This window comes from Aricia agestis, chromosome Z, assembly GCF_905147365.1.
Source record: "Aricia agestis chromosome Z, ilAriAges1.1, whole genome shotgun sequence".
NCBI classification, from domain to species: domain Eukaryota; kingdom Metazoa; phylum Arthropoda; class Insecta; order Lepidoptera; family Lycaenidae; genus Aricia; species Aricia agestis.
Window position 1 is genome coordinate 36893024 of NC_056428.1, and position 23478 is coordinate 36916501.

At 35.4% G+C, this 23478-nt stretch overlaps 1 protein-coding gene across 2 annotated transcripts in view; it reads left to right on the plus strand.

Moving 5' to 3' along the window:
• The window catches only part of LOC121738909 (DNA-binding protein D-ETS-3), a 75093-nt gene that overhangs the window by 23104 nt on the left and 28511 nt on the right, over nucleotides 1-23478 (plus strand). Inside the window, exon 4 of one of the 2 annotated variants that reach the window (XM_042131179.1) lies at nucleotides 13958-14011. The exons of the other annotated variant lie outside the window; for it this stretch is intronic. Within the exon in view, the coding sequence (XP_041987113.1) occupies nucleotides 13958-14011 (54 nt within the window). The remainder of the gene's footprint in view (nucleotides 1-13957; nucleotides 14012-23478) is intronic. 2 annotated transcript variants of the gene reach the window in all.

Sequence of the window (23478 nt, forward strand, 5' to 3'; positions counted from 1 at the left end):
ATTGAGGATATCAAGCTCTTTTTTTTCAGATCCATGCAAGTTTTCTCAGTTCGCAACTACCTGATAATTTTTTTATTTTATTTCATAGTAGGCTAAATAGAAATATTCGGTTATTAAATTATTCCATTTTGTTCGGTCTTCTGCTTCTCTAAGGACGGCTGTTACTTTAAGTCCAGTGAGTGCCGTAATTTGGTCACACCATCGAGTAGACCTGATTGACACTTGCTTTCAATATGGATGCCCTTCAATATGAAACAATACGATGGTACTGAAAAGAGTTCCAATCTCGATTTTGATAAAAACTACAAAATATATAAAACCTAAATCGTCATACTGTAAACAATTTAAATTCTTCGCACAGCTGCTGATGATGATGAATTCAATCAGCAAATGAGACATAGGTACGTGTCACACAAATCTAGATATTCCACTGAATGGTGCGATGAGTAATTAAGCGAGCGCTTATGTTATGAGTTCGGCGACTAATCAAACTCCTTATTCTGGTTGTTGATTGATTCCAGATGCATCCGTGGTTCAGTGGGTAGACCCACGATACAAGTTTGGGGTGGAGGCGTGTACCAATGAGACGTTTGCAACTCGCACATAGTTGGTACCAGACGTATTGAGCCATTCATTCCTCTAAAGGCCTAGTCTTAAAGGTCTAAATTTATTCCATTAAGGTTAAAACAGTGTCTTTATTTCTAATAATTACAATTTCGAAAGATAAGGAATGGAGTTCCAGGGAAGAATGCACACGACTTTCTTCACAAGTACCAACACTTATCGATGACGCAGTAACATTGTTACATCGCAATACCGAAGTTCCAGAATAACACCGCCCGCCTATGGAATATCGAATTGTAACTAATTCGCAGCCTCTCCCCGCCTCCCCTCACCTCGCCCCCGCGCTCTAAACTCATTTCCGTCGCACCGGCTGGTTGTATTAATTCTAAATTAAGTGTGGATAAAGCCGTCGAACGTTGTAAACACGCCTTAATACTTTGACGAATCGTGTGATTGATAAATAGACTCAGCTTAATTCGGATTTAAAGTTTGTAGAGGCAGTTGTAGATGTTAGAGTTCTGTGCCGTTGATTTTGAAACGACGTAATTAAAAAGAAAAAACTATGTAATTAAATCGATGACGTATAATATTCTCAAAATGGCCCCAAAGATCGCCGAAGCTGTGGGGCTAATAAGTTTATCTGCTATATTTAAAAAAAACCTTATTATATTACATTCATCTTAGCAACATTTACTTGTATCTCTCTATATTATGTATAAAATGACCCTGACATAGGCTACATAGACAAGAAAATAGAAAACGTAGGCGGTATCATAACGGCAACGTACCGGAAGCGCGGAGCGGCAACGTCGCGCCCGCATCGATCACGACGGCACCTTTACAGCCTTCACGCTGAAACGTTAGGCTTTGTAAACAAACATTTCAGAAATTAAGATGGGCTATAACGTACATCTTCTATCTTCTTCTTCTATATATATATATATAAAACTCAAAGGTGACTGACTGATTGACATAGTGATCTATCAACGCACAGCCCAAACCACTGGACGGATCGGGCTGAAATTTGGCATGCAGGTAGATGTTGTAACGTAAGCATCCGCTAAGAAAGGGTTTTGATAAATTCCAACCCCAAGGGGTTCAAATAGGGGATGAAAGTTTGTATATAATAATACTTCTCTACGCGAGCGAAGCCGCGGACAAAAGCTCGTATATTTATAAGGAAATCTATACAAGAAATAGTTGAGCCGTCATCCCTAATAACACCAACTCAAGATGCTACGACGTATCAAGCTAGTTACAGAAAAATCTTTAGACGAGAAATATTTACCACCATACAAATTTTATCAAAATATCCCCTATACCACCAATTCATACAAGAAAGGGTTACGCCGTACCGTCAATTCGTCATCAAACTGAAATGTTAAAAATGTTGGGTAACACCAAAGTGTCTGTTTGCCATACGTCAAATATCTAACCCAACGTGGGGCCTTTCAGGTGACTTGCCTGGATGTGTTATGTCTATTACATACTAGTATCTTTGTAAATGATAAGTAAAATGGGAAAAGTATATAATATCTGTGTAGTACAATAAAATTATGATTTCTATCAAAAAGAGTGTGAACTTTTACGCGGCAAACGAAATCCATTTAATTTAACCCGTAGGACCTTCGACACTCGATAAAATGCCTTTTTCAATGAAAATAACAAAAAATGAAATCGAATCCATGATTTCAGTATGTATGTAATCGAACATGATTTAAGTATGTAGGCTGTAGGTAAAAATCCAGTATTCATTAAAACAGCATGGTAGTCTACGAACAATTTTACTATAACGACTATTAAAAACAAAAAAAAATAAACATTACGATATTAATAAAATAATTATTTATCTAAAGGGACTTATATTATGCAAACTTAAGAACTAAAACGACTTCACAAAAAAGAAATCATACTACCCATCAACTTGATAAAAACAGTTCCAGTAAAGTAGGTTAAAAAGTATGCAGTAGGTACATTCATTATCCTCGACTTGTCTGTTCATACACACCCTGCCTCGGGCCTTTAATACAATGGTCTTTGTTACACAAAGCATTTGGATTTTAAAACTTTGTCATATTAGAAGCGCTTGATGATGCCTCTGCGTAATGATTTCATTTAAAAATTTACTGCACGATTTCGCAGTTGAAAACAGAGTGCGTTGAAAATGTTCTGCACAATTTTGCAGTTGAAAACAGAGTGTGTTGAAAATATACTGCACAATTTTGCAGTTGAAAACAGTGTGCGTTAAAAATATTCTGCACAATCTTGCAGTTGAAAATAGGGTGTGTTGAAATTATTCTGCACAATTTTGCATTTGAAAACAGGGTGTGTTGAAAATATACTGCACAATTTCGCAATTGAAAATAGTGTCCGTTAAAAATATTCTGCACCATTTTGCAGTTGAAAACAGGGTGTGTTGAATATACTGCACAATTTCGCAATTGAAAATAGTGTCCGTTAAAAATGTTCTGCACAATTTTGCAGTTGAAAATAGGGTGTGTTGAAAATATTCTGCACAATTTTGCAATTGAAAACAGGGTGTGTTGAAAATATACTGCACAATTTCGCAGTTGAAAATAGTGTGCGTTAAAAATATTCTGCACAATTTTGCAGTTGAAAACAGTGTGCGTTAAAAATATTCTGCACAATTTTGCAGTTGCAAATAGAGTGTGTTGAAAATATAATGCACAATATTGTTAAGAACACAACTATACTAGTTGTTAAGAACACTCTTGAACATGTCAGTTAAAAAAAACTATATCAAAATCGGTCCAGTTGGTTTTCGATTATACGGTGCTACGGACAGACACATACACTGACAGACAGACCAATAGACAGTTAGACATGTAAAACTTATACCATTCCTCTTTGTTGGGGGTAAAAACAGGGTCCGTTAAAAATATACTGCACAATTTTGCTGTTGAATATAGGACCAATTTTTAAGTGTGAAATCCAATACTTTAGATTTGGAGGTGAAGGCAAAGTGAGCATAAGATCGTCAATTGCACATCCGATCAGATCAGATATTTTAAAGCATACTTATTACTTACTTAAAGTATTTTTAAAATTTTTGTATATTATTTTTCTTAATATAATAATCTAATAAAGAAACTAAAACAAAAAATATAAAAAAAAGAAACGAAAACTTTTATCATAGATTTCTGAACAAGTTCATCAAAGTTTGTGACGAATGGTAGTAGTAATAGCGTTTTGTATTAAACACCACGCGATGTGGGGTTCGAATCCCAAACTTCTGGTTATCTTGTTAAGGGGGCGACTAACCCTAAAGTGTCGATTTTATAATTCATTTTTATACTTGAAAATAAACCCCGAATTGCTTCATATTCTAAAATTAGATACTACATTATATTTCCGAGAATTCTATCTGACCAAAAACACGATATCTTAAAATTTTCTCGATAGAAAAAAATCATAAAGATGCATCTAATTTTCACGAATTTTTCATTTATTGCCATAACCGTGCATTGAACTAAGTTAATATTTTAACACATTGTATAAAATTCTATCATTGAGAGATCGACCTAGCGGATTTTAAAATGTTGTATATTTATCGAGTTATTGAGAAAAAACTAATTTGGCGATAAATCCGCGTCGTCCTCTTTCACCTGGCATATGAAAGACGGGCGTGAGTGTGAAGAGAGAAGGACGGTGTTTGATTTTTGGGGTTAGTCGCCCTTTTAAGCACTTGATTTTTATATATTTGAATATTCCGGAATATTATACAATATATATGTATTTTGATTAGTATCAATGGGATATTTAATTAAAGTCATAGGCGTACCGAGGGGGGGGCAGGGGGAGGCAGCTGCCCCCCCCCCCCTGGATCATGTTGACGTCCCTACTAAGTATATTATTTAGTACTTTCATCTATAAAAATTAAAAATAATAAACAGAATCTGGGTAATTTGCCCCCCCCTGGCCCAAAACCTGGGTACGCCCATGAAAGTAGTATTCAAGAAAGTTTCTTATTACTCGGCATCTGTACGGTCTACAATATGTTGATAAAAACTACCCTCTACTATATTATATCCATCTTCATAAGTTCTGTGGCTTAATGTAAAGAGGTAACAGGCAGAAACAATCGCAAATAAGAAAAAATAAATAAAAAAAATTAATACTTCATTAGTACTTGGGTAATTAAAATTGTAAGTAACCTATGCCTGTTCATTTCCATAAAAATAGAATAAATAAAAGGAAAGAAGCACAAAAGGGATTTAGGTATAAAACATATTTCCACCAACGTATATAAAATTGGACAATACGTACACCAGGCAATTAAATGAACAATCAGGGGACGGACAGAGGCGCAATTTATAAAAAATAAAACAAAACCAGCGTCACATTGTCGACTACAAATGGACGAAATTAAAAAGAACAAAAACAGTGACAAACGATTCGGCTTTTCTTACAGATTTGATAACATCTATGTCAAATTAATTTAAGGTGAATTGCAGAAAGTAATCGACAAATAGCATAAGTTAAAAATTAGGAGGCCGAAATATTCGTTATGAATTTGGACTGGGATTTGGTGTATCCTTAACTATAATATATTGTCTATATATATACTATAATGTCTCAACATCAACGGCTGGCAAAGCACTTGCGACATTTGCCTGTGGCATTATAGGCGACGGCTAACTTTCTATCATGAAGTGTTTACTCGTTTTCCACTTTTTAAGTAAAATGTGTTGAACAGATTCATTTTTATTTTTTTATTTTTTAACATGATAGTTTGTTAGGTATAGGACCTAACCTATAAATCTAACCTAACCCAGCCAACTATTTGGTCGCGATTGATGTAGTAGAATGACACTATGTACAATTTAATCGTAGCTACTGAAACTAAAAGGTTTTTTAATTGAAGAGGTGTCTGAACATTGAAATAAGTGTTGTGGTGATATTACGTTAATCACCTATATTTAAATTTCGCTACAGCTACATTACAGCGATAATAGCGCTAAAACTATCTAGCGGTTTACTGGCAAAATTAAAGCTACTCAATGGCTTTCAGAATTATCTCGTTTACGAATCCCGCAGTACTTACGATACCTACCATTCAAAATAAAAAATAATGACGATTAGATAAGCACCAACGCCACCAAGACGTATCTCCGTTGAAAAAAAAACTGAAAACAGCACAAAGCATTCAATTTTCGCCAAACCATAGTCGTATAAGCTCGCTAACAGGCTGTCGTGGCCCACAAAGCGCCGTGATTACCAGCGGCGGCGAAGCGCTTCGTCATTATCTACCCTCCCCCCTGGCTGTTTATTTTTCCCTGATAAAGATTAGCCGGAGTGTTACGCTATTGGCGGGGCGTGTTGGGAGGGCGCGTGGGGCGGGGTGGGGGCGGAGTCGCAGCCTCCGCCCCCGGGACAGTCGCGGGACAGCGCCGAGTGTGTTAAGTCCGCGATGTGTGCTGCACGTGCCACGAGAATGACCTGAGCCCAACATGCTCGATATCAAGGGATCCGCCGACTACCTCAGTCGGTCGGGCACGTTTACCAACTTCTCGATGCTGTTCGCTGGTGAATATCCCTTTTTTTGTGATTGTGATTTGTGTGACGGAGTTTTGCATAGATGCAAAGTTTGTATGGCATTTCCCGGTATGTCAGTACACACCAATAAGTAGGATAAGCTATTCGCAAATTCTAAGCAATATTTGACTTTTGACACGTTCTGCTGATAGTACTTTCTAGGGTTAGAGTCAAAAATACGTGTACGTTTACCTAAGCGTTGAACCAGTCATGAAAACCATCTAAGAAACTTAAATTTCAAATAAAATTCGTGAATTCTTCCATTGTTTTGTTCACAAATTATTATTCTAATTATGTTGTGATTCAGTAACTGTAAATTTTTGATAAATTAATTACTTACTTAATTAGTCATATTTTAATACAAGTCCGGAAAAAAAGCCAAGTGCCCTGGTGTAATATCTGAATGAATAAGTTGCTGTGGTATTAACGAAAAAGTAGGTAATTAAAACAATAAGTTAAATAAGAACAGCTAGTGGTAGAAACACTTCTTAGGTTTACATGGGCTTTTGAATTCTTATTTGTTAGTAGACCTATGTGTCAATCCTCAAAAGACTGTCGTTTACTGACAAGGCTCTTGACACAATAGACATAACGACCAGTAGTTCGACTGCAAAGAAACGGACAGGTTTCAATATCTGTCAAATTCGTCGGGTTTCACTAGGATTATGAACGGAATGTGCCTCGCGCTGGCTGATATAATTTATTTTTAAATATTTAAAATAAAGATTTCAAAATTGGATTCTGACAATTTTAATCGCATGTGCCAAAACACAAACAACAATACGACCAAAGAGGAACACGTCCATCGAATATGTCATATTTTTAAATTCGTAGGTAACAAGTTAACAACCCTAGCGACGATTTTCGTCATAATACGTCAAATTTAAAAATTTCAACATCAGTTCTAAGTCGGCATACTCTATCATTCTGTCTACTCTGCTCTTGACGATAGATATATTATTATATTATAAACTAGCTGTTGCGCGCGACTTCGTCCGCGTCCACTTAGTATAATAACAAAGATGGATAGTCCGCTAACAAATATGAAAAAAGTAAAAATATGACCTCCTCTTTTTTGGAAGTCGGTTAATTTATTTATTTATTGATTTATTTAAATCAGGCTACGTAGGCCCATACAATATATACCTTAATGACTAACATACATAAAAATTATATAAACTTAACAACTACACATTATCACGAATTAACGGCGACGTGAAGCGCGTTTCATTCCGGAGTCTCCCCCGGAACCTTCGGTAAACCACATCAGTCGGCCAGAATTCGAAACTCAAAGGTCGGGAGAAGATGCGTCGGTACTCTCACCACAAAGGAACTGAAGTTGACCTTGTGGCGAGACTGCAGACGCTCGACCCTCAAGTGGAGGGATGTCTTCGTACTGATGTAGTCCACGACGTCTTCGACCTCCATGGACCAGTGCAGGCGGGATATGTACAGGGGCGTCGCGGGGACCTCGCTCCGCAGACGCAGCTCAGGTACATATGGCGCGGTGCCGCGATGGTTGCGGGCGGCGGGCTTCTTCTTCCTTCTCTACCAGTATGAAGCCCTCCTCATCGCACCTACTGCTCTCGTCCTTGCCAGGTCGAGAAGACTTAGCCTTGCGGCTCTTCGTAGCCTTGCGGCTCTCCGTAGTCTTGCGACTCTCCGAAGCCTTACGGCTCTCATTTTCCCCATTTTTATGCGCCCGCGGGGGAGACGCGGGGCGACCAGCAACAGTCGCGTAGTTTTGCTGAGTCGCCTGTGGATTCGGCGTCGGCGCAACCGGGAGGGGAGCGCGGGCGGGGGCGGCAGCGGCGGCGTTCGTTGACCCGTCCGATAATGCTGACGGGCTAAACGTGATCGCTTGTGCGCCTCGGCGATGAGTGACGAATGCGGCGTCAGCTGGTGACCTACATAATGAATTATTACTTTTTAGTTGTGATAATTAATTACGTAGATCACTAATGATAGCTTCTGACGCCTGCCATCTACCCCGAACTCCGGTCAGCTCCTCCTTCAGGAACCTGATGTCCTTTAGTAGGCTGACGACGTCGACGTGGTCCAACGTGACGGGCGGCAGCTTGTGCAGCTCTTTAGCCACAAAAGCCGGTACCTCATCTGGATCAGTCTGCTTCAGCAGGGAGATGATGTCCTGCACGCTCCTTTCGGTTCCGTCTCTTCATCGCGACGGCATGTTCGCTCTCTGGCTGAGCGTCTCATACAGCAGCTGCTTCCCCTTTCAAATCTCCTCACTGGTGAAGAAGGACTTGCAGATCTGCATGATGCTGACCTCGTCCATGATGTCGATGGCGTGCTGGATAAACGCCAGCAACTCGTTGGCTACGAGCGCCATGGTCACGTGCAGCGGCAATGTGCGATTCGCGAAAATATTAATTAAATAATATTTGCGGCGTGTGTAACGTGGAGCACGACCGTTCGCTAGCTCGACACATTAAAAAAAAAGTAGCCTAAGTAGTAAGTAAGGTTAAAAAGTAGCCTAAGTTACACCTTACTACATCAGCTATCTTCCAAAAAAAGTCCCGGCTAAATGGCTCCAGCCGTTTCAGAGATTAGCCGGAACAAACAGACAGACATACAGACAAAAATTGTAAAAAATGCTGTTTTGGTGTAGGTATCGTATATAAATTCATATGCATGTAGTAAAAAACGGTACAAACAGACACTCCAATTTTATTTATATGTATGTATGGTTTTACAAATTATTGTTGTTTTCATTCATAAGATCGAGTGTATAATATTATTGTAAATACATTTTTAATGCATTGTATCGAATTGAAAATATATTAAGTTTTTCCCTACGATTAATTATACATCAAAACTGTTGGTTTTATTATTAATTTCTGATTACTAGACATCGTTAAAAGTTCAAGTATTAATTAGTTTTTTGCGCATTTTCAACTAAAATGAACAACACAGCCAGCGTACCCGGTGAATCGAGACGGTAGCGGTCATTGACCCCTGTCAAAAAACTTGTCATATTTTACCATTTTCTATATAAACCGATATAGAAAATGGTAAAATATGTCGATTGACACTGAAGTGTTAGATATTCCTAGTCTAAGGGTGATACCGTATTTTGGATACTCGATGTGAACTAAATATGAAGCATATCACTTTGAACTCATAAAAAGTTGGGGATTATTATTCTAAGAGTTACCGAGAGGTTTTCCGATGGATCTATAATAATCGGTGTCTTTATAAGAAGTCAATTTTTTCTTAAATAATCTGAATACAATGCGAGCATTTTTCATTTAGCGCCTGGACTAAAAAGGTCAATGACCGCTACCGCCTCGATTCGCCGAGTACACTATAGTCCTAAATTCTAATGTGTAAGTCAGTGCTATTTTTAATATTTTTGAAAGAAAATATGTAATAAACGTTAACTGGTCTTGTCTTTATACATTACTAGATGACCCCGTAACTAAGTTGAGCAAAAAAATCCGTTTATCGCGTGGTGCATATACGGTTACATTTTTCCGGGATTAAAATTATCTTAAACACGCGTCATGACTTTTCTTCATTGCCACAATGCGTTGAGATCGAATAGTATGTCACGATACGAATTTCGCTATTTGGCCTTTCTGTGATTGCCACAACGCGTCGTGCGCGTTTTCATTAGAGGTTTGGATGTTTTACAGTTTTACTGTGACCACAACGCATTGTGAGCTATTTTTCTGCTCATGGAGCGTTTTCGATCATTGAGCGTAACATATTATTATATAAGCAATTTTTGAGCAGCTTCCTCGATTCCTCGTGCATGCTATCATCAGGCCACAACTTTTGTGAACATGTTATTAAATTGATATAATAAAAAATAATTCATTTGAACTTGAACTACATTTTACGTGCCTGCTGCCCAAACTGATCCTCTACAAATTCCAGTATTATACAATACTTAATTCTTATAGGCCGAACGTCTACTTTTATTATGTGGTTTACAATTCACTTCTTCTTTACTTCATAATTTACATTCAATTCTAATGGAAAATTAAGTTACTTTTAACTCTTACCCACGGCCATTATCGTGTTCGACGCTGCTTAGCCATACAAGATGTACGAAAACTAAGTGATAAAACATATACCCTATATGTGTCCCTTACATAAAGTTCAATGTAAAATATTTTTTTTGTGCTTTGTATGGGCAAGCTGCCGAGCGTCATGTAATTTTCCCATACAAAAGTTAAAAAAGCGAACTCTATATATGCACCATAAAGTATTAATCACTTATTTTTTGAAACCCTGTTTACCATATTATGCATATTAAATGTTGCCTTACAACTTTATTGATCATTGTTATTGATCTTCACACAATCGATATTCATATTATGATCGATAATGGCCATGACCTAGGTCAAATTGGAGTTTTAAAGAAGTTTAGAAACTGGAACTATATTTTATACTTAATGTTTATAGTTTAGTAGCATTTCAAATAGAATGTAAAGAATTTTAAAATTCTCATAAGTTCATAATAAGTATCCAACTACGATATATAATTTTTATTAAAATATTCGATTATTATCTCTATTACAATGATTGTGTAAAAATATTTCTTGGATGACGCCTACGAATAATAAAATGTATTATTCGTAGGATGACGCTTTTCGTTAATGTAAATATAGCTTCAATTTTGAAATTTATTATTATGGTGCTTGTTGGCAGCGGGCGACATGAAGCGGCGGCAGACGATGTGTCGTCGCGACACTACCGGTTTCTATGTATTTCCATGAAAGTGTCGCTAGCTTCGTGTAGCTAGCTGCGGAGGGTGTTTCATAGAAATACATAGACACCAGTAGTGTCGCGATGACACGTTGTCTGGTTCCGCTTCGTGCCGCCGGCTTCCAACTGTACCTTTAGACATCGGATTATTATGCATTATCAAAGTACCGAAATGTGCATTTTAAATTGCCGAAATATGTACAAAATATAATTATTATTTATTATATTACAGTAAAAAGATATATTATTATAGTTTGTCGGCGGTGCCGTTAATAAATGAGTTTATTTTCACGTCAGTTATCAAATCCAGGGTTTAAAACCCTGTTTAATACGAACCAAAAATTATTTTCTATCAACTTTTTGCGATTGCATAACAAAATTATATCCTAGGAGTGCATAACTTATTTGTAATGTTTTCCGGTATCCCCTGCAAACAAAGATGTTGTTTATAAGAAGATATTACATGAGGTGTATTGCTGAAGTCTTTAAATTGTGTTTGGTCCACATTTTTGCAGTATTTTGATGTACCGTACATCTGTTGCATAGTCTCGGTGTGTATTAGGGTAGCTAGTTTAGAAATCATGATGGCTTAATACGTCTGAAATATGCGCAAAATCAATGAAAAATTTCTATATATATAATTGGAATTTCGGAATCGGCTCCAACGACTTTCATGAAATTTAGTATATAGGGGGTTTCGGGGGCGATAAATCGATCTAGCTAGGAATCATTCTCAGAAAATGTCTTTTTATTCGTGTTTTGTCGATAATCGATAAACTGAAAAATATGACTCTTCCTGACATCTATTGGCGAATAATAATACTATTATGTGAGCAACTAATTGTTTTAACGACCAGCAGATGGCGTTATTAAGTAACACGAAGTCAATGAGTGTTTGCTATACCGAGCAAAGCTCGGTCATCCAGGTACTGAATCATTATAAGGAATGAGTATGGAGTTAGTTGATTAAAATTATTTTTGAGATCGAGATGCCTTATTATTGCAATTTTTAAAAACTCAAAGTGGTGTCGTGTTTATCAAATACGTAGGGTAATTACTCGACAATCTTATAGCATAATAATAATTATAATGATATATTATCATGTATACGACATGTCGTCAGCTCATATTCATATTATATCAGAAACTCCACCTCCTTAGTCACAGCACATATACTAATAAATCGTTGTAAATCCTACGTATTAAAATCCTTAAAAACTTTGGTGACGCACAGCAGCGTCACAAATCCCCCTTAGGAGACTACAATTAGCGCCTTTGGAGTGTATAATGGCGTCGCAGTGGCTTCATCCCCTAATTCCTGTCTCATCAGCCCTTTGAGCCCGTTAGGTAACAATGTGGTTTGATGGAGCACTCGTCACATACAGGAGCAGCCATTAGTCATTCAAACGATGGTTTTGCAGTGTGAAACGTGAATCGTCATTTAACGCTAATAGTGGAGCTTCCAGGGATTTTGACCTCGAAAAATAGTTACAGTCAATGAATTATTTTGGTGAGGTGACATTTCTTTTTAGGGTTCCGTAGCCAAATGGCAAAAAACGGAACCCTTTTAGATATGTCTGTCTGTCTGTCTGTCTGTCCGTCCGTATGTCACAATCACTTTTTAAATAGTGTAGTCTGTGAACCGCATTAAGATTTTGATACAAAAATGGAAAAATTATTAAAAATTTTAGGGGTCCCCATAGGTCCAACTGAAACAATTTGTTTTTCATTTAACCTATGCGTGTGGGGTATCTATGGATAGGTCTTCAAAAATCATATTGAGGTTTCTAATATCATTTTTTTCTAACCTGAATAGTTTGCGAGAGAGATTCTTCTAAAGTGGTAAAATGTGTGTCCCCCCCCCCTCTAACTTCTAAAGTATTGATGCTAAGTCTAAAAATAATATATTATGATGTACATTACCATATAATATGTCATATTGCTATACTGTGACATTACTATAAAAACTACCAACGATTATTATTTTTAACAAAAAATTAAAACCGACTTCCAAGGTAAAAACAATAATAACATCCTTATAATATGAACTTAAAAGTATTAAATAATTTTTCCTATCTAATAGTGCCTTTTTCCGAATTCGGCTAAACCTCAACAGCTATTTCTGTACTCAATCTTCATCATTTTGAAGTCGGTAGCATCGCGTCGTCCTGAATATTCAGGACGACGCGATGCATATAGATTCCTATGAGAAAAGTCAATTAGTTACGATCGTTTTTTAAGTACTCGGTGATTGTTTAATCCAAAAAGGACATTGTATTTGGGATACAGTATAAGTAGTCTACTATGCCACATCTAAATGGTTTCAATCGATTACGGGTTTTTGGTCCATACATTTTTGGGCATTTAAGATATCATTTAAGTGACATGAGTTAATTTGGTATCAAATAAACTTAACTCTAAATAAGTACTTAACTTCACTTGCTGATATTTATTATCGTTATTTTCTCTACTTAAAACTTATTGCACATGCATTTCTTTTATTTAGACTCTTAAAACATACATCATCCTAAATATAAATTTTATGGAGTTATCTGTCTCGGTAACCGCACATTTTGCCAAGATAATATGTTAATCGATTCAGTGGTTTTATTGTAAAATGAAACCTCGATAACCTTCGATTGCGTTCATGATTTCAGACCGACAATGCCGTATCTTCGCATACTATTCATTTGCATCCATTCTGGGTGTAAAAGCCTGAGGACAGTATTATCCGAGCGACTCTCTAGTGCCTGGGACAAGATTTTTTAAATGTCGACATGGCTACCCTAACACATATTATTATGGCAATACTGTAACATAATCGGCCTAGTCCAGAGGATGAATAGCTCAATAAGTTTGGGACCATCTATCTGCGGATTTCCTCACAATGTTTTCCTTCACCGTACGAATATCCGTCATCATAAGATCTGAAAATGTCTCATTCGTACACACCTCTACCCGAGATCGAATCAGCACCCCCTCGAGTGCAAACCCAAGGTCTACCCACTATGGGCCATGAACGCTCAATATGACTGTATATTTATTGCAACACGTTCCGACAAATGTTGTTCTTATACTTTACTAATTTTTTACACTTTTTCAGATGCATCATACAAAAGTACATGGTCTACACATGCAACGTCACAGGGTTCACAAGGTAAGATTCACCATTTTATAATAATTAACATACCTTACCTTTAAAATATACAGGCAACCGGTTGCCACCAATGCACTAATAGGTTAAATTCAAGTTTTTAGGGTTCCGTACCCAAAGGGTAAAAACGGGACCCTATTACTGAGACTTCGATGTCTGTCCGTCTGTCCGTCTGTCTACAGGCTGTAACTCAAGAACCGCTATAGCTAGAATTCTGAAATTTTCACAGATTGTGTATATCTGTTGCCGCTATAATAACAAATACTAAAAACAAAGTAAAATTAATATTTAAGGGGAGCTCTCATACAATAAACGTGATTTTTTGGCCTCTTGTGCTCTATATAAATAATGACAACAGGTACGTACTTGAATTTTCTCAAAGTCCTTAATTATATGTGTACTTTAATATATTTAATAATAAAATTTACATTAAACAAAAAATTAAGGGGGCTCCCATACAAAAACACATTTTTTGGCCTAATTTTGCTCTATAATGGTACGGAACCCTACGTGCGCGAGTCCGACTCGCACTTGGCCGATTATTATAGGATCTATTGATGGATCACCAAGTATCTATCTTAAAAAACTTCTGTTAAAATTCTTGGTCGATTTAATAACACGCTATTCGCCGTTTTTATAGTAAATATATACAATATATATTTGGCAATCCTTTTGTTTACAAAATTTGTATCAAAATGAATGAAAGCCTCATAAGTTATAATAAACTTCGGGATATATAATTATATAGGTAATTTATAAGGCTTTCAGAAATCAGTGAAAACTTCGGGATATTTCTTTATATTAAAAATCGAGATTTATTTTCATTTGATAATAGATCGTAAAATGTCACGCGTGTGATATAGCTTCAAATCTAAGCGCACGGAAGTGCGCAGGCCAAGTTCCAACAATAGGCGGCGCGCTTGCCGTGCACTATTTGCACGAACCGTTTCGACCCCCCTGTAGCTCAGTGTCTATTGCAAGTACAAACATCCTTCTAATATTATAAAGGCGAAAGTTTGTTTGGATGTATGGATGTTTGTTACTCTTTCACGCAAAAACCACTGAACGGATTTTGGTGAAACTTTACATTAATATAGCTTATACATCAGAATAACACATAGGCTACAATTTTAACAGACTTTCAAAATGGGGGAGGTATTATGTTCGTTTTCTTATGTTCAACGATTACTTTACGATTACAACGATTCGTTTATTAACCGATTTTCAAAAATTTTCTTTTGGTATATAGGGTATCATCACAATTTGATATTATATTCACAAAAGTGGTGATCTGATGAAGGATGCATAACTAATCGAGGGAACTCCTCAAAATTTATAGGGAAACATGTGGTTACTTCGGTTTCGTGAGAAGTATTCTAAGCATATGCTACCAACAAGTAAGATTTTGCACCGAGGTATACCTTGTATACCGTGGTTCGGAGGTGTTGAGAGAACTCCTGATTCTTTATAGATACACAAGTTTGGGAGTTTCGGCGTTGTTTTAAGAACGGAAAGCATATGCTACTATGCAAATTACATTCATCAGCATCATCATCATCACTACCATATTATACTATGCATCGTCCCATGGTTATGACTTATAAGCCTATAATGACCCTGTTATTGGTACTTTTCATAGCCTTTTAGATCGAGACTCGAGTTTGTCAAGCGATAATTAAAAAAAATATATACCTACCTAATATTATAAACCTGAAGAGTATGTTTGCTTGAACGCGTTAATCTTAGGAAGGTCCGATTTAAAACTTTTTACAATGTTAGATAGCTCATTTATCGAGTAAGACTATATAAGAGTAGGGACATAAGCTATTTTTTATGGGAAAATGTACGGTTTCCGTAAAATTCCTAATTTACGCGGGCGAAGCCGCTCGGGACATCTAGTAAAATTATAATTACGTTATTTTATACTAGTACTTACGCAGTATACCAAATTTCATAGATATAGCTTTAAAAGATCCTGAAATATGTCCCTGTAAAAATGGCTAATTTTGGCACTGACTCACTCGTGTGAACGATTACTAAGAAACACTAGAAAAACAAATATAAAACTTCATATTTGGGGTAGTTCATACGTACACAAACGGCAAGCGTAAAGTGTTTTTTAGTATGTAACGACGCATGTGGACGATGGTACCCAATAATTCAAATCAGTCGCTGATTATTTCTCTAGTGCTCATTGCCAAGCCACTATAATAATTATAAAATAAAGAAAACTATTGATAAATTTACTGAATGTTGATTTAAATTACAAAATAAGTTGAAGGCTTGGTTTGAATGTGATCTGAAAACTTTTTACGATAGATATATTGCATGGCTATGCAATATTTTGCTTGGCTCCTTTTTACATTTAATGTTTTCGTGGGATTTCATTCCTTTTTTTAAGGTTTCTTTTCTTTTCAGGTCACGTTAAAACTTTTTTGTACTTAGCTTAGCACCCATTCTCAGGTACAACAGGTAGGTACTTCTACAAAGTACAAATTCTATGACGATAGCCCAACAACTTTTGAACTTTCAGGAGGTTATTCATGCACCGATGTTACTTTCGATTGAGTATTACAACCATCCCGGATTTTTTTAAACCATAATAATTATTATACTCCGCAAACAAGCGATACTGCGATATAAATGGAGTGCTACACCATCTATCGAGCGAGTATGGAGTGTACATCGTAATTCGTAGTTCTGATTTCATTTATATTTTAATCAAATTTAATTATCATAGTTTCATTGTTAACTTCGTCAACACTATTTTTCCTTTTGTACGTAAAATAATTATTATGAAGTCGAAACCCATTTTTAATGTTCTTGCAAGGCCACAAACATTAAAATATTTTCTTTTATTTAATAAAGTTATATTATTTCAGTTTTTAGGTTTCCTTGTCCAAAGAGTTAAAACGGGAGCCTATTCCTAATGATTCTAGACTTCGCTGTCTGTCTGTCGTCCGTCCGTGTGTCACGAGGCTAGATCTCGAGAACCGCAATAGCTATTTTTATTTTTTTTAATATTTATTTTTTTTACAAATGATGTACTTTTGTTGTCGCTATAAAAGCTAATAGTCCAACTAAAATAAAATAAATGATTAAACGTTACAACAAACACGTTTTTTTGCACTTTTTTGCTCTATATCCATAATGGTAAAAGTAAGGTTTTTGAAAATTGCAGAAAAGACTTAATTGTAAACTTTAATAATAAGTAATAGAAAGTACATAAACTTGTGTTTTAAGGGGCACTCCCATACAAATGTACGGTACGAAACCCTATGTACGCCAGTCCGACTCGCACTTGGCCAGTTTCATAATTTTTCCTTTCATTGTGGATAACGACCTACCTTGTTACCAAATTTTAAGGTTCTAAGTCTGCTAGAAGTACCTTAGAATTTTGATGATCTGTCAGTCAGTGAGTGACAAAATCTTGTAACTTTGATCATCCGTAACTATTAAAATATTTATTGAAATGTTATGTAATTTGAAGGTTAAGCTAGTTTTAATACTTGCTCCTAGTCACCGAAATTCTAAATCCCTAGCTTTGTTAACATCGAAGATAAAGGGGATGTGAAATAGCCGCGAACCGCTTCGAGAAAAGTATGCTACGGCCGTGCCTTTGCTAAAAAGCTTGGCTGGAGCATTGCCGTGCTCCCAGATAAGTAAATTTAAATATAGGATATATATTGATGTGATTAATTTAACCTGCCAAGTTCAAATTATAAGTATTAAGGATCAACGAAAAGTGTTGTTGTAACTTTATAACTCAAGAGCAGGCTCACCTATACAAACTAAATGTTGAGGCTTTGTTCGGACTATTTAGTAGATGGTTTATGTGAAGTTTGCACAAAATCGGTTGAGACTCCAGCGGTTCTTCATTTATTACATTTTCTTAACAAATGAATGCAATCAAATTGGCTGATCATTTAATATTTAATATTTGGGGATTTTAATGTGAAATTGAAACTTTTTCGTAGCTTTTTTCAGTGTTTTCTTGGTTTTGAAGCAAGTTAATTTTTCTTTATTATTGTTTTATATTCATGTTATTACTTCACAGATTCACATTGATTTTAGGAAAATTTTGAGTGCAAGCAGCTGGAGATGTACGCATTTTTCTTGTACTTGGGTTGCATAAATGCATGAATATGAATTTAAGAACACAGTTGACTTATTATAATGCTACTATCTATAGTAATTGTATACATACTTGTATTGCGTTTCTTATAAAAAATACGCAATAATTTATACATCTTTCTTTACTTACATATAGGATATATATTGATTTAAATCTAGGCAAGGCAAGTTAACTTTTTAGATGTAGTTACGTCTAAAAAGGTAACTTTTTCACTCAACATAATATCAAAACCTTGTTTTAGTAACACTTAGAGTATTTTGTTGAAACAAAATTATTGTATTTCCGGTTAAATTTTTAGTTCCTGAATCCAGTCTTTCTTATACCTAACTAAGACCTTGGCTATTTTTACTCATACTCCAGAAACAACACCAACAAAATATGTCGATACTTTTTACTGTACAAAACAATGGGCGCCCCAGCACGCTAGCGACGCCGGCGGGCCACGCGTCCGCCTCAAACACAATACGCGCCTAATGCCTTGATTGACACTTACAATATTTCGCTAAGTGATGCAATATTGTGATGATTATCATTATACGGAGGGAGAATTATCACTGACACGCTCCGATGACTCGGACACCCTTGACTGAATTTCAAATTCGCAAAATATTAAATATCCTAAACTTTAATGGCCGATTGTTTATCGAATTATTATTATTTTTTGTCTTCCCGTACTAAAATCAAAAACTTCTATTTAACATCAGTTTAAATAGAAGTCTTTGACTAAAATAAAGAATCTCAACTTACTCTATTTATTACAGCGTTTACTAATGCTTGTATCTTGATATTGCAGCTTACATCTTCAACATTCAAGGATGAGTTTTAAACCTTACCACACACACAAATCAGAATTTAAAAAAACAACCCCGGAAAACTAATTTTACTCGTAGTTCTAAAAAGGTTTACCTCCCAGTAAATAGTGAAAAGACTATTCAACTAAATTAATAAATTTCCATAATCCAATATTATTATTTCAAAGTATGCAATATTACTTATTAATCGATTATTATTAATGTAAGTGATGACAGATCATATAAACACTGCACCGGTACCGGTATAATATATCCCAAGAGACAAGGGGTCATTACGTGTAATACAATCGATCGATATTATGTTAGTACGTTAAACAAACCAAAATTGAAGACACAATTAGGGTTTTTTTTTTAAATAGAGGCTTCAGAACCGACAAAATGATTGGAAATAAAAAAGGGGATTTTATGTATATTAGTATGATGGTGGGAAGTAACAAGGTTTATTCAAAAATGAGGTGAAAATGAGTAACTATCCTTATGTTATAAAATATTAGTTACCTACTTCATCCACTCATGCCTTCAACTTTATTTGTCACCATGATTGCGAAGCTGCTTGCAACTTGTACTATCGATGACGATCATAGGAAAAATATAGCACTTTTCTAAAAATGGAAGGTTTTAAAAAAAGTATGCCTGGATACTACTCACAACATGTTTCTCACCATAATCTTTTGATTCAGCAAAAAACATATGCATTAATTGTTGTTGTTTTTGTTCTTCTTGTTTGTTTGTTTTTCAAACAAACAATTGTTGTTCTTCAAAATCAATACTTTCGATGTCAATAGCTTCTAAAATATCTGCGTTTCTCAATTTAACAAAACATAGTTTCTTAAAACCTTACACGAATTCATTTTTAACAAAAAATATTTATTTATTTTTATTTAAGAAATTTATTTCAATAAATCAAAAATCAAAAATCTTTCCATTAATAAATTTAAAAAAGTAGTCAAAGAGCGTTTGTGTGCCAAAGCCTATTATAAGGTCAATGATTTCATAAACGATGGCACATCTTGGGAGTAGGATGGCTCCTTGCAAGGCTACTTCTACATTATTATATGACTTACAATTATGTATGTTGATATTATATATAATATTAAGTTACAGAGTTGTAAACTTTATTTTAAAAAGAACAATTTTTCTCTCACTTTTTTGATAAAAAGTGGGACCCGTGCGAGTTTCTTACGCTGGTTCTTCTCGCCGGGGTAGTTCCCGAACCGGCGGTAGGCATCAGGTAGACATTCTGAAAAAAATTGATTCTAATTTACTCAGAAATAAAACATTTTTTATTTTTATTTTTAAAAATTAAAAACGAACACTGCAGGAACTAGAATTCGCGATAGCTGATACCAATCTCCATACGTAATAACCCCCGCCGCCGCCGCGCTGTCGCGTCAGGCCGTGACGACTGCTGCCCCCGGACAATACTTACAAACGATTTAGCCTCACCCCAGGGACCTATTATATTCCGCTATTATAAAACTATTCGATATTCCATACTTTTTGAGTCATTTTTATAAGATTTTTTTTATTTTTGCTCCATTTTAATGTTTACTAGCTTACTAAAGTTACTGCAGTAATTAACAGGGACACTGTAGGTACTTCTATCGGGATAAAAAGTAGCCTACATAATATCAATCCAGAGTCTAAATTACTACCATGCCTTTCATCAAAATTCACAGATTATTATTTGCATAAAGAATTTAAACATAAAGTAGTAGTCTCAAAAAATCGTCCTTTTATTTTGTAGCTCATGAGTAGAGATAGGATTATATGCATTTGTATATTTCCATATGCAAATACATATTATAAGGGCACTTTGTAGGCGATAGTGCATATTTTGGTAATTTTTCGTTGATAGTGCATATAATGCCCTCCTAGTTTCTAAACTAGCTATCATAATACACACCGAGACCACGAAACAGAGGTACAATAGATGAAAATACTTCAAATATGTCGCCCCACCCCCGTTTACAGACTTCCGCAATACTGCCGATAGGTACAATAACTTTTTTGAAACAAAATCTTTCTGTGTAGTTGGAAACATTTGAATTTTTTTTTTAATTAAAATAGCTGGGCACTAAGATTGCAATCAAAAAGGTAAAAAAAATCCTGGATTTGTTGGAATTATAAAAATTGGCGCATTTATTATGGGCTACACCGAAAAACTCTTAATACATTTTAATTTTTTTACTAAAAATAATACATTTTAATAAAAAAAGACTTTTAATTGTGCATATTTCGGCCATTTTTCGTGCATATTTGCATGCATATTTCGGCACTTTAATCGTGAATATAGTCCGATGTCTACTCATGAGCTATAAAATAAAAGTATGTATTCTTTATTAGTATAACTAATTACGAATCCAGTAACGAGTGTCGTATTTTATATAATAAAATCTGATAATGAAAATCATAAGATAAGCGTTATGATACAAAACGAGTTCATTAAAAATATGTCGCCAGCATCAAGAGTCACCCTCACTCTATAATCCCCCATGAATTAAAAATATGTTACCCGTAACATAATTTTAATCCGACTATATTTGTTGCTAAATCATTTTTAATATTTCGTTTGTATACAGTTTAGTATTGATGTTTATTTGCATTTTTAAAATTTTTCTTTGATTTTTTTTAGCTTTTGAAGTAAAAACAAATCAATAATTACATAAAACAATGTATTTTTAAATTTTGAAAATATGAATTAAATCATGTTTGCCTGGGATTATCTTTTAGCCGTCTATGAAAATTTAAATATTATGTTTTTAGGGTTTCGTACCCAAAAGGTAAAAACGGGACCCTATTACTAAGACTTCGTTGCCTGTCCGTCTGTCTGTCTGTTGTCTCCTGGCTGTAACTCAAGAACGGTAATATCTAGAGAGTTGAAATTTACACAGATTATGTATATCTTTTGCCGCTAGCAAAATAAAATTAATATTTTAGGGGGATTCCCATAAAACAAACGTGATTTATTTGGCCTTTTTTGCTCAATATCAATAATGGCAAAAGGTAGGCACTTGAAATTGTTTAGAAAAACCTTAAATCTATGCGTACTTTAACAATTAATAATAATATTTAAAGAAAATAACATTTCAGGGGGTGCTCCCATACAAAAACACAATTTTTGGCCTATTTTTGCTCTATAAGAATCTTATAAGTGAAAACATGTAAATTGTCTATTGTTATATTCCTAGAAGTTTTTTATATGTAATTATTGTACTGTTTACCTAAATAAATAAAATAAAATAAAATAAATAACGGTACGGAGCCCTTCGTGCGCGAGTCCGAATCGCACTTGACCGATTATTTGTAACATACTAAACACTAGATTTTTTTGTGTGTCCTAGCGCTGACAATTTTAAGATTCACGTTATTATAATATCCCCTTTATTGAACCCAAAGATCCAATAAAGAGGAGATAAAACGATTTGGACGTCCAACAAAACGGTGGAATTTTTCAAAAATAAACCGTTTTAAAGCGAGCGTGTTAAAAGGAGACGAAGCTAGCGGCGGCTACGAAAATTAACTGAAAGTGGCTTTTGCCCGCCGTTCGCTACCCCTCTTGCACCCTAGTAATTTGCGATAAGTGTAAGAGAGACGACCTATACAGGGAAAAGCGCTTTGGGCGCTGGGGGAACATGCGCCCCATTGTTTTGCGTGCCGCGAAGCGAAAACGAGTGCTATACATACCCTCAGTGTATATTAGACGTTAAATTGTAATTTCAAATGAAAATCTGGAAGTTTGAAAGAAATTGTATATTGCTTTTAAAGCTTGAATTGATGTTTTTTTGTCAAGAATATATATCAGACACAGGGTGTTAATAACTGCTCTTAGATTATAAGGCACGAGAAAAAAAATCTAGTAACCGTATTTCACTAAACAAAATAGGTATTAATTCATTTGCAGCTTAAAGTTTCAAATATAATTGCTACACGCGGTTATTCTACGAAATCTCGTAGTACCTGCTACGTCGTAGAGGGTGCACCTTGATTTCGATGGTCAACATTTTTATTTCTATTCTTCTCAATATCTGCATAATTGGTTTTAAAAATTGTTGTTTTTATAGTCTCCTTGCTCTCTGAGTAATTATACTGTTTTACTATATCCTACTACGCCTGACTCAACTTAATTAGAAGACGAAAAGTTTGGTTCTATTCCAATCGTATTTTGTTTATTCTTGTTCAGCTTAACACAAGTAAGAGAATTTATAGTGGAACTACGTATAAAGTGCTCGAAGCAGCCTGCTTTGACCACGGCTTGGCTTTGACAAATAGTTTCCAGCGCCTTTGACATGGGCTAATGAAGTTGTAAAGTCCACTTCAAGTTATGAAGCCTTTTGACGAGTAGACTAGACTAGACTTGACTGTGTGTATGGCTAAGTTTTATACATACAATTATAAAGTGAACTTATGAATGTCTTCGTGACACTGCAGTCTGCAACGCATGACTCTCTCTCATGACATGACTATTATTGGGATCAGTTTTCGCGTTTGATCAAGGAATATTTCTAAGTTTCGTGAGTGTA